Genomic DNA, 13,000 nt, shown 5'->3' with positions numbered 1-13,000 from the left:
TGATATTGGCAGATACTGCCTCAAAGATGCACATTTGAGTCAGTATTTCATACTTTGGGCAGTTTAAAAAAACTGTAGAAACAAGCCCGTTATTTTTGGGTGGTACCCTAAAAATCACCTCTGGATCCTTCCAGTAACTGTTTTTTGTCACAATTTTGGGAACTTTTGCTTCTTGTATGTTCATATTCATTGGGATAGTGCTGTTTCAACTTAGTATGTACATAAGTGACTAGAATATAGAATTTCAAAAATCTGGTTTCCAAGCCCCAAAAACTGCACTTTCGAATTCTGACGCATATCCATAATAAAACGAGGCAACCAAGGGACAAGTTAAAGATGATAACGATTTTCTTCCAACCATCTGTTTGAATATTCTCCCATTAGTACCACTTTACAGTCAGTTTGAGATATCCTATGACTACAAACATGTAGATGACAAGAAAGACGATGACGGAGATGGAGTTGTTGACGTCGCCCCTGCGCGGCGTGCGTGAGTTCAGCGCCGCGTGGTAGTCCTCGTACTCATCGTCGAAGCCGGACGGGACCGCCGGCGTGGTTAGACCGGACGCGTCGGCGGCGGCGTCCGCAGAGCAGACGCACACGCACGGCACGTTGGGCGGCACGTCCCTGCTGTGCAGCGTGAAGTAGCACGCCGGCGGCCCGGCGTCGTCCCCTGAACACCCGTAATAGTAACACCGGGGAACCGGCGTTGAAACAACCGGCGGCGCGGCTGGGGTGGTCGCCCCGTTGAGAGGAGCACGTCGAGTCGGTGAGTGACCTGTAGCAGTGATGTGGTCAAAACCGGGAGGATTTTCTCTCCTCTTTCTATCCACTGCTCTCCGGTACATCACATAATCCGACAGAGACCACTCGTGAACAGCGTTGTCCCGTTGCACTAGCATGTCATCCGACGCTCTCCCTTGCCTAAGTCTTCGGGCGAACTCAAACGAACGACCGCCGGGGTGTCTGCCAGTGTTCCCTGGTACGACGGCTGATTTCGTTGCCCTTTTTGCGGCCATACTGTCTGTGTTGCCCACCAGTAGTATCCCTTGCCACAACAACACCACGATAGTTTCCTGTACCAGCCATCGCAACGTCCTCATTTCCCTTCAAGCCTCACGGTCCCAGCATATCTGTCAAAAAAAAAAAGAACAGATTTAAAATTTGCCTGATGAAGACCTCTCGTGATGGCGACTTTGAAATGAAAATTAAACGGAGGAGCGGCTATCAAAGAACGCTACTTCAAGCAATCGCCTCAAACAAACTACAGACGTAAATCGTGTGATTGAAGCACGGCTACGGCGTCGAATAACATGATCCCACGCACCACACAGTACACCACAAGTATCCTTGTCATGTATAACCAATGGGCGGGACTGGCACTAGTACTGTACACTGCAGATTACTCGCTCCGCCCATTGGTTATATACAGTACAAGGGGATTCTTAGTAGTCTAGTTTGGACCAGAAATCACCGAGTTGGGTGGGACTGTCACACACAGGAAACGATATCAAAGCCTTTGGTTATGTACTTTAGGCCACAGCAAGTAATTTTTATGGATGACATCAGCACGCGCATTACTTTTCGCCTGGTTTTGCGAAACAAGAAATTTTGTTGCCTTATGACAGTGATCAACATGCCGAAAATGGGCAAAGATGTCTGTTGCCATGCCGCGGAAAGGCAGATAACTATGAGGAGAGATACGGAGACAAGATAAGGCTCTGATTAATGTTTTGTTTCTTACTTTGATGCAGTGGTACGCGATGCTGGCTGTGTATATGTGATGTTCCCACTGAATCAAAACCATTTGTACAATGATTGAGTCAAAATTTAAAAATGTAGGAACCTTGTTTTTTCGGCCCGTCTTGTTTTTGTTTCGCCCGCTCGCATTGGATTTGGAGTCTGCGGAGGATGTCATCCATAAAATTTACTTGCTGTGGCCTTAGCTCATTGCATACTTCCCTGACGCTTCTCTTAGTTCATCAGCTTTAATTACCAACTGTTACCTGATTTTCTTCTTAATTTCTCCAATCGGAGAAACTGTCTTGACATGTCTAGGAAAAGTGTAACGGTCGCAAGGACATTAATCTTTGCTAGAGAATGTTAGGCCACAGCAAATAAATTTTATGGATGACATCCTCCGCAGACTCCAAATCTAATGCGATAGGGCGAAAAAAAACAAGACAGCCAAAAAAAATAAGATTCCTACATTTTCAAATTTGGACATTTATGAGCTTTGTTGAACAAGAAATGATACCTATATTGGGCTTACTGCTAACTACTACAACATCCATTTCTGACTGAAAAAATATAAGTTTTTCAATCATTGTACAAATGGTTTGGATCCAGTGAACATCACATATAAAAGGAATGAAATACATCACTGCATCAAAGTAAAAGACAAAACAATAAATCAGAGTCTTTTCTTGTCTCCTCTCTTCATAGTTATCTGCCATCCACCTTCCGGCATGGCAACAGACATCTTTGTCCATTTTCGGCATGTTGACCACTGTCAGAAGGCAACAAAATTTCTTGTGTTTTTTTTTTCCAAAATCAGGCGAAAATTAATGCGCGCGTTGATGTCATCCATGAATATTACTTGCTGTGGCCTTAGGAGAGTTTCCAGACTGCCCAGACATTTGTCTTGGCATATTCCTGGGGGCAATAGTGGAAACCAGAGAGTGAGATAAACAGAGATTGCTCCGTTACCACATAACATGATTCCAAACATGTTCAAGGAACGACTTGAAGGCATCCAATGCAGTTTTTAGGGCTTGGAAACCCGATTTTTCAAAGTCAATATTCTAAGCTAGTCGTTTAAATTTATCTACATACTGTTGAAACCACACTATTCCAATGTATATTGACCCTCTTGGAGCAAAAATTCCCAAAATTCTGACGGAAAATGGTTACTGTAAGGGCCCTGGGCTGATTTTTAGGGTACCACCCAGAAAATAAAGGACTCATCTTTGGGCTTATTTCTGCAGTTGTATGAAAAAATGACTCAAATTTGCTAATATGAAGCATATGACAAAGATTGCCTTATTCTGAATATTTCAATTTTTGCTGCCATGAAATCGCATTGGACGCCTTTAAGGACACATTTCTTTCCAACTGGAGACAAAAGATAAGAAGCTTCAGTAAACGTGAGACATACTCCAAAGTCAAGAAAACCTTTACCATGGAAAATCACCTCTCAATGATTCAAAACAAATCCTTAACAACTGGTACAACAAGACTGAGAATTGGTGCACATTGCTTAGAAATTGAGAAGGGTCGTCACAAAAATATACCAACCGAAAAGAGAATATGTCCAGCCTGCAAAGACAAAGTTGAAGATGGCTACTATTTCTTAATGATTCGTCCTTGCCAGAACGAAGACATGAAAAGACTAATTATGTGATGTAAGAACAAAACAACGTTACAGAGAAACAGAGAAATTTTCAAAATGCTTCTACCATGCCCCTTCTCTGTTTCCTCATTTGCATGAAACAGTTTCATAGTCAAATAACACTTAATAGCTATCATGACTATAAACTATTTCTACTAGTGGACTAATCTAACTAGAATAAATCTATATATGTTATAATGGAATATTACATTTCACATTGCTGTGACATGGTTTCTCTTTTGTATAGCATTATGTACATATTGGCCTAGATAAACAGATACAGTCGGGGCATGATAACAGCATGTTGAAAATTTCTCTACTTGTCCCAGGTAGTATTATTTTATTCTTACATGATATTATTAGTTTCTTCGTTATAGCAAGGACATATCATTACGAAATGGTACTTATCTTTTTATTTTTTTAAATTTTTTTTATTTATTTATTTCTCATAAAAAAACAAGATACAAGGTGAAGTAAATTAAATTATTTAAAAACACTGTGCAGGAGAAGATGAAGACTTAATGGCTTGTACAAGCCCTTCTCCTTAAACATAACAAAACAATCACAATTAAACTGATTAACTGAAATACTTAAATGAAAATCAAGGCAACTGAAGAGAAAATATCAACAAATCGTACTTGAGTAACCATTATACAGTTAAAAACAAAATTATTATGTTTACCGAAGGAAAACATATTGTTTTTACTCAGTTTCTTCTCCTTCTTCTTCTCCAAACAGTGACCTCTGACCTGACCAACGACATGATTTGTTTACGTCTGTCACCATAGTGACTGGTGTTGGGTTACATAATGTTGCAATTTTATGGTCTGCTCTGCTCCTGTCAGCATATACTAGTAGTACATGTATGTGAATGTGAATGTGTTTGAGTAAGAATTAACAGAGCAGACCATGTCCGAAGGTAAACATTATGCATTTGCTTTGCAAATGTTACTTCTCTAGTCTTCAACTTTGTTTTGCAGGCAGGTATCTTTTTGTGACGACCCCTCTCCCACACTACCAAGAAAATAACCACAGCAAATTGGGGCTTCTCGTTAATTGCCCGAGGGGTAGCTACGTGTTAACAATATCTATATTGCCGCAAATATATTTTACGTGCGTTTGACGCACCACGAAATTACAAACGTATGATTTATACGTGCAGATGGTAACTCTGTGGGGTGCTTTTTGTCCCACGAACAACAGTTGCCCTGAAGATTTCAACGTCATACTCATATAATACACTGTTGTATATAATTGATGACTTTATTGCAAATTCCTACCCGAAGGCTAATTGCGAATAACAAAGATTTTGTTTCCTTTTACTCCGATGCAGTGATATATTTCATTCCTTTTATATGGTGATGGCAGCTGTGTATATGTGATGTTCCTACTGAATCTAAACCATTAGTACAATGATTGAATAAATAAACCATTTGATTGCTTGATTGATTGTTTCAGTGAGAAATGTATGTTGTAATAATTGGCAGTAAACTTAGCACAATATAGGTACCATTTCTTGTTTAACAAAGTTTATGATGTCCAAATTTAAAAATGTAGGAATTTTTTTTTTGCCCGCCTTGTCTTTTTTTCGCCCTATCGCATAAGATTTGGAGTCTGCAGGGGATGTCATCCATAAAATGTACATGCTGTGGCCTAGAGGATAAGAAGAAAAAGGAGCGACTGCCACGCGTCAGATAGATTAGAAGCGGCGTGAGAAAGATCGGTTTGACTTGATAACGGTTTATTTGTATCCGCGTGTTGCCTTGACTCGATGGCTAAGGCCACAGCAATTAATTTTTATGGATGACATCAGCGCGCGCATTAATTTTCGCCTGATTTTGGGGAAAAAAAACAAGAACTTTTGCTGCCTTCTGACAGTGGTCACCTTGTCGAAAATGGGCAAAGATGTCGGTTGCCATGCCGGAAGGTGGATGGCAGATAACTATGAAGAGAGGAGACAGGAAAAGGCTCTGCATGATTTAATGTTTTGTTTCTTACTTTGATGCAGTGATATGTGATGCTGACTGTGTATATGTGATGTCCCTACTGAATCAAAACCATTTGTACAATGATTCAGTCAAAATTTTAAACCGTAGGAACCTTGTTTTTTCGACTCGCCTTGTTTTTTTTCGCCCGCTCGCATTAGATTTGGAGTCTGCGGAGGATGTCATCCATAAAATTTACTTGCTGTGGCCTTACATGATCAGTATGCGTTTGCCTCTGGGCGATTTGACCCAGGTTCACCGTGTTCTCAGAGCTCCTTTAAATCGGGTTCTGTCGAATGTCAGGGGGTCGTGGTTCAATATGACCTGCCATTTCTTTTCTGTAATTAACTTCCAAACTCCTATCAAAAGAAGCCATAGAGATTGTCCTGCCTCTAGAGGAACAACCATTATTGTAAGGTTGCATCTATTTAAGTCATTCACGTAGTAGACCCAGTTTTATTTTGACTGTACCTAATCATAATCGGTAGCCTCCGTAGCAGGCTTATAGAATTGGGGGTTTGGTGGTCTTCGGCTGTTTTCTGGTTAGCCCAGTTCTAAAAACGGGGGTAATTCAACCAGGCTGGCTATGTTGTCTATATGCAATCAGAAAATAGCACATAAAAGATCCCAAAGACCCTGAAGACCCCCCCCCCCAAAAAAAAAAACACCCAGGTTTTGGGATGCTATGGAGGCTAATCATAATGCCTTTTAGCCGAAGACGTATAAGACATACAAGATATAATATGATAGCAAAACAGCGATATTTTTTATTCTTATGAAACACTTGTTACTTCTAACTTATGACGTTACTACTCACTTTGATAAAATTACTTTTCATTAGCTAATCAATGTACTGTACTAAGTATATAGTAGAGGGGATTCATTCCTCAAGCTACCGACATCTTGCACACGCAGTCGTCCCTCAGTGCAGTAAGACATCTGGAGCCGCATAGTTCCCGTTTAAAACTTTTATTCAGCCTGTCACACGCATTACAATGTACTGTACTAATATTGGAACAATTGTTATATGTTTACCGAAGGAAAACACATTGTTTTTGCTCTGTTTCCTCTTCTTCTCCAAACCAATAAAGGTCAATGACCTGAACCAGATGTCTGTCACCACGGTTACTCGTGTTGGGTTACATCATGTTGCAATTTTATAGCAGGAGTGATTTAGACTCTTGTCTGACCATATAATATGTTTGAGTAAGAATTGAGAGTAGACCACATGTGAAGGTAAACATTATGCATTTGCATAATAGTCTTACTTTATTGTTTAGTCAATTAGTTAGTTAGTTAGTTCGTCGTGTTAACTTTATATTACCTTGTATCTATTTTGATTTAATTTGTTTGTTTCGTTGTCACTTATTTATTATACACGTGTGTAAAAAGAGGTCATAAAAAACAATTGGATATTAGGAGAACCCACTCGAAAAACCCTTAGGTTTCTTGGGTTCTCCCGCACATTTGGTTGTACATATTCAATTACATACTGTTTTTATTTTTATGTGCAAACTGAAATAAACAATGAACAAATGCTACATTTCTAGTTGTCTAATTGAAATACATGTTGTACTATCGAAATGTCCTCGATAAGATACAGGGCAAATAGAAATAGAGGTGAGGCGTGAAAGCCTTATATGGAAGAGCGATACGCAGTTCGAGTTGCATGGTGGGGGAGGGGGGCAGGGGTCAGGTTAGTAAGTGATGTAGAGGTCAGACGTCAGAGGAAGTTACATGCAGCCCACCACAGAGGGTCAACACTCAAGGTCAACAAGCACTACTGCTGAATCAACGTCGTATCTTGTTTCAACTTCTCTCACTAACACTATACATCTTATAGAGAACTTTATTGACACAACAAAAAGTACAGCGACTTTCGTAAGGTCTAAAACTGCATGTAAATATACAGACAGATACATGGGTACAACGGAATTAACCTACGTACAAAACAATAGATGAGTCAACTAATACTGCTTGTTCTAAGGTCTAGACATTCTTTGATATATTTACCTATTTGTACACAGTAAGGGTTATTACCTTCTAGGATGAAATTAAATTTATCTATAGCATGAAATGTAACAAATTCTGTTGAGCAAGCGGAGAGAAGGTTGAACAGCTTTGTGCGTTTATCGTTATATAGTGTACAATTCAAAATAAAATGTTGTTCGTCTTCAATATCTTTCGTGCTATATGCATTATCTTTTGTTTATCAAGACCGAACGTGCCGTCTTGGTTTATGGTTATGGTTTATTTGGGATGGTTTATTATTATTATTATGACGTAAATCGCATATATCACAACAGTCGCAGCCCGAAGGCTGAATTGATGAAGTGAGATTACAGAAATTGACTGCAACACATGATTAAAAACAACTCTACACAAGCAAAAAGCAAAGAATTTTACGGTCAACGTTATCATTCATATATACAAGACTATTCTGTTGTAAAATTTAAAATCGGATAGAAATACGGGTTATAGGGCAATTTGTGACATTGAACAATTACATGTTTAGTAGACAGACCATGTGTGGTATAGCACTCGTTCTACAACGTTCGGTTCAACACTTCAGAATGTATAAACTTTTAAGGTAGAACAAAGAAAGATGTATTCAGTCATCTCATGTCCACCAGTAATGACCACACAATAGAAAAACTTTGTGAATTTATCTCCAATTGCTTTACAAAGAGAGAAGAAATCCTTAAGGCCTAGATTAGTTTATTCTCTAGTAGTTGTTAAGACTTTTACGATGTACATGTAACATCACACTCTGATGTATGCATTTCGCCCCATGGGCATGAACGTGCAATTAAAGATTCATTCAATGTCCAGATTGCTGGAAGAACGAATCTATCGGCAAGTTATGTAGCTTATTGTTTTCCATGTACTTTTTTTGTCTATTTGTATATTTATTTCTTTTTCTTGAATAAAATTATTGAAAAAAAACACTCCCGGTGCAATTTGCTTCAGTGCAGTTTTTAGGGCTAGGAATCCAGATTTTTCATAGTCAATATTCTAGTCTTCTATCTACATAGTACTAAGTTAAAACAACACTGTCCAAATCAATGTATATCGACATCCATGGAGCAAAAATGCCCAAAATTCTGACGAAAGCGGTTACTGAAAGGACCTGGATTGATTTGTAGGGTACCACCCAGAAAATAAAGGACTAATATTGGGGATTTTTTCTGCTCTTTTAAAAGCCTAAAGTATGAAATACCGATTCAAATGTGCTAATGTGGGATAGTATGTGTCGATACCATACAGATTGTCTTATTCAGAATATTTCCAGTTTTGCGACCCTGAAATTGCATTGAATGCCTTTAACCCTAAAAGATCCCTGACAACTAGAGAAAAAATTGCCTGCATTGAAGAATATGTTGTAAGTATTACAGTTAACATTATATGTAATTTTCAGACCACAATTTCCAATCGAAAGAGAACTGTTGGGTGATTTGAAATCCGTCTATCCTTAAAGTGCACCAAGAAATTACTTAAAGAGAAGAAACAAAAAATCTATATCTACGTAATTCTTTTAATCTTTCCATATTTATCTTTCTCCGTAAAAGCCTAGATCTATCAATCTATATCTAAACTATCTTTTTATATCCGTATATAGAGTAATAAAAAGCCGATTACAAAAAAATGCCGCCTGTCTTCTTTTGCTGCTTTGACAGGTTCAATCTGTCATGATTTGCCGGTGCATTACTGATCCATCACTGATGTAACAGGTTATATGGTGCAACAGTGACTGACACATAATGATTGGCGTGTGACCTGGATAGACCGTGTTTGAAGTGGGCTACGTGCCGTGCCTATGCTATGGCATCATTTTCGTGTCAAAATCGTTTTTAAAAAGTACCTTAAATTGACGTAAATACGTCTATGATGCTGCATTCAAAAGAGACGTTTTCAATACACGACAGGGCTTTACGACAATTTAAGGCACCTTTTTTTAAACGATTTTTTGACGCGAAAATGATGCCATACTGTGCCGACTGGTTCGTTCCGGGCTCTCTTTTCACCTACATGAAAATGTAGGTATTGTTACCTCCATGAAAAATGGAGGTATTGTTTTTGGCGTGTGTCTGTGTGTGTGTGTGTGTGTGTGTGTGTGTGTGTGTGTGTGTGTGTGTGTGTGTGTGTGTGTGTGTGTGTGTGTGTGTGTGTGTGTGTGTGTGTGTGTGTGTGTCTGTGTGTGTCTGTGTGTGTGTCTGTGTGTCTGTGTGTTTCCGCATGTAATTGTCGTCAGCATAACTTAAGAAGGCTTTTATGGATTGTGATGATATTTGGTATATAGGTAGGTCTTAGGAAAACAAAGGTCAAGCTTAAGGTTAAATTTGGGCCTCCTGGTGGCTGGCCATGGTACTGCAGCAGAACTTCCGGTTTTTGTATCTTTTGCCCTGGACATGCTATGGCCTTGATTTTTTTGGTTTGGTGTCTGGTACCTTTGCATGTCAGGAACAAGTGGTGTGAGTTTGGTCCCCCTAGCAGCTTAATATTTTTATGAAGTTATAAGATCTCAGATCTTGTTTTTTTGTTGGGGGGAAGGGCTGTCTGTATCGCTGTTAGCAAATCTTCAAGTAGTGTCAAGGCTACGGATTCAGCACACAGGAACTTCAAAGACAAAGACAGGGAGAATCACACATGGCAAGCCAGATATTGTCAATCAGAAGATAAAAAGTTTTCTCCCAAAAGTATTTTTCTGTGGTGTATCATTTCAAACATTCGAAAGAGGACATCGGTATTCTTTTCAGCAGCTGAGTAAGTACTAGGGGTGACTTCGCGTCTAAGATAAAGCCATGATAGCAAGGTGTTTGAAGCACACCAAATAAAGAACAGATATCAACAGAAATATGTTTATGAAATGGAAAAGTCCCCTGCCATTTTTCTGGAATGGAAGATCTCACTTGCCCAGCTCCCTTATCAAATAGTAGTGGTTTGCCGTTTAAATATAGCCCCAGTCGAGCTCACGCGATGGCTCAGTGATTCTTTGTTTACTCTACAAGGGTGTATGTAGGAAAAATCGAATTACGACTCGAATCACGTCGTCTCTTCAACTGCCTACATGTATCAAACGTGACTCACGTCTACGTGAGACAATCAACGCCAGTCGTTGACCTTGCAATCATGAGCATTAGGCCACAGGAAGTAATTTTTATGGATGACATCAGCGCGCGCATTAATAATTTTCGTCTGATTTTGGAGAAAAAAAAACAAGAAATTTTGTTGCCTTCTGACAGTGGTCAATATGCCCAAAATGGGCAAAGATGTCTGTTGCCATGCCGGAAGGTGGATGGCAGATAACTACAAAAAAAGATAGGAGGCGAGAAAAAGGCCTGATTTAATGTTTTGTTTCTTACTTTGGTGCAGTGATATGTGATGCTGGCTGTGTATATGTGATGTTCCCACTGAATCAAAACCATTTGTACAATGATTGAGTCAAAATCTAGGAACCTCAAGTTATTGTTCTTTTCGGTCCGTCTTGTTTTTTTTCGCCTGCTCGCATTAGATTTGGAGTCTGCGGAGGATGTCATCCATAAAGTTTACTTGCTGTGGCCCAATTTGAAATTTCTCGGGAACGGTACTCTCCAAGCAGAGGTTGATGGGGAAGATCGTTACCTTATGGTCCTCTTTTTGTCGCTACCCCCATCTTGGGTGGCGTATGGACCTCTTTGGCCAATGGATACTGCCTGGCCGATTTGATGCTGTCTTTTTGCCACCCTATGATCTGCTTGGAGATTACGGGAACGGCACTGTATTTTACATGCAAGACTGCGTGCTGAAGGCTTGCTTAAAGAATTTCGCTTCAATAAAAAAACGTTTCTAGTGTTATCATTATTAAGAAATGTCCATTTCTATAGCACAAACAAATTTGAAAATAGACTGATACGCTACATGATGAGAAAATGGGAGAATGGACGATTTTCTCACATAAGATTGCATGACTCATTTGTAGGGACGATGCAGTAACCAACTGTTGGCGGTGTAAAAACTGGCTTATTCAACCTTAATGGAGTTTTTTACTCTCCCCTACCAGACATATTATACCAAAAGGTCGTTTAATATAGCGAGGAGCCTGCGTTAGTTAAGGGAGATAATGCCTGGGATTACATAACATACTTATCGTTGGGCTTCTTTGGGGGAGTTCGGAAAACACTATACAATATTTGCATCACTGACATCCAGCCTGGTATAGCTCTAACCAGATCCCGAACTCGCTTCCTTGTCAACTCGTAAACTGTAGAAAATGTTAGGATGGAGTACTAAAGGTAAACAAGACTGGACCATAATGTTCAACAAGGGTTTTGGGTGGTTGGAAGCCGTGCCCCCTCTAGATGACGTCATACTGACGTCACGATGTATGCAGCGAGTAACGCAGACGATCTGCAATGTTGATTCTTATTTTACCACTTCTTCTTCAGTCTTCTTCTGTTCAAATGTTTGCTACCGCCCCCCTCCCCCCATCTCCAACACTTACCACTTACAGGCTTGTCCTGGAGAAACATGAGGCATGATGTGTCAGCAACTTTCGTTTCTTCCCAAACAACTCCTTAAAGCGACAACTGCTCTGCTTCTTCCTTCAGGAGGTGTGTCCAGGCCAGTTTTCAAACCAGCGTTGCCTCGATGATTCAAGAGCGGTAGATTGAAAGACGACGCACGGATGCCTCTCTCTGTGTCTCACGGATGCCTCGCTCACGGTGCCAGTCGGTCAGAAGGAACTGGTCTAATTGTGTAACTAGCAGGGATTAGGAGGCGGTCACGAGCGAGACCGGGCCAGGAAAACAAACATGCTCGGCATGGAACCTATGTCGCACCCGGCCGGCCAGCGGGATGCCAGCGCGCTACGGGGACGGGCTATATTTAACCCGAGAAGCGGGCGCTTTGGGAGCGCCACGTGGACGCTATGTTTGGGGATGGTCTGGATCACGTGGTCGCGGTTACGTCATCAGTTGTTTGACGTCATGTTCAAAGGTCTTGACACCGCGAGTCAACACGAATTGGTGATGACGTCATTCCGCGAGGTTCTGTATTTGCTAGATGACCGGTGCCGTAATCCTTGCTGGTTATTTTTGGAGGGGAGTGTACATAAGGATCAACACTGTTAGTATAGGAACAAGTACGGTAAAACCGGGCAGTTTTTGACAGAACTTGAATCCGCTCAAGTACTAGCCTGTACCAGGCTTTGGGAGGTGGCTGGAAAGAGAAGAGATCGGCCAAATAAAGGGATTTGGGGAGTTGGTCTGCTGAAGAGTACTTTTTTTTCGGATACGGTCAGATACTTCCGACAAACAAGATTGGGATTTTAATTTTTACGCCCATGGAAGGGATGCATGTTGCAATTTTATAGCAGGAGGGATTTAGACTCCTGTTACCATATATATGAATGTGTTTGAGTAAGAATTAACAGAGCATATGCGAAGGTAAACATTATGCATTTGCTTTGCAAATATTACCTATCTATTTTTTCTACAGCAAATATTGCCTGGGGGTACTGAAAATGTTCAAAGAAAGCTCGCTTGATGGTCTAGATATGACGTGAGTTACGGTGAGTACAGGAAGAAAAACCTTCTATCGTCACGTCCTGTTTACGTCAGCGTAATTACGCAGAGACTCCCTGGGC

The 13,000-nt window shown here is 40.4% G+C and overlaps 1 protein-coding gene across 2 annotated transcripts; it reads right to left on the bottom strand.

The window, feature by feature from the left end:
• Positions 1-371: 371 nt before the first annotated feature.
• Positions 372-12,269, bottom strand: LOC109473474. Of its 2 annotated transcripts, none has more exons than XM_019773336.1 (2): positions 11,858-12,269; positions 372-1,133 (listed from the first exon to the last, which is right to left on the bottom strand). In XM_019773336.1, exon 2 carries the CDS (start codon positions 1,101-1,103, stop codon positions 381-383), a length of 723 nt encoding a protein of 240 aa, XP_019628895.1. In that variant the 5' UTR covers positions 1,104-1,133; positions 11,858-12,269; the 3' UTR covers positions 372-380. The 2 variants fall into 2 exon arrangements, with proteins under 2 accessions (XP_019628895.1, XP_019628896.1); XM_019773337.1 differs by having other exon boundaries at positions 11,865-12,269.
• Between the last annotated feature and the right edge of the window lie 731 nt (positions 12,270-13,000).

This window comes from Branchiostoma belcheri, unplaced genomic scaffold, assembly GCF_001625305.1.
Source record: "Branchiostoma belcheri isolate BF01 breed outbred unplaced genomic scaffold, Haploidv18h27 scaffold3, whole genome shotgun sequence".
Classification (NCBI taxonomy): Eukaryota; Metazoa; Chordata; class Leptocardii; order Amphioxiformes; family Branchiostomatidae; genus Branchiostoma; species Branchiostoma belcheri.
Note: the sequence above shows the minus strand (reverse complement) of the source record. Positions and strands in the feature narration are given on the sequence as shown.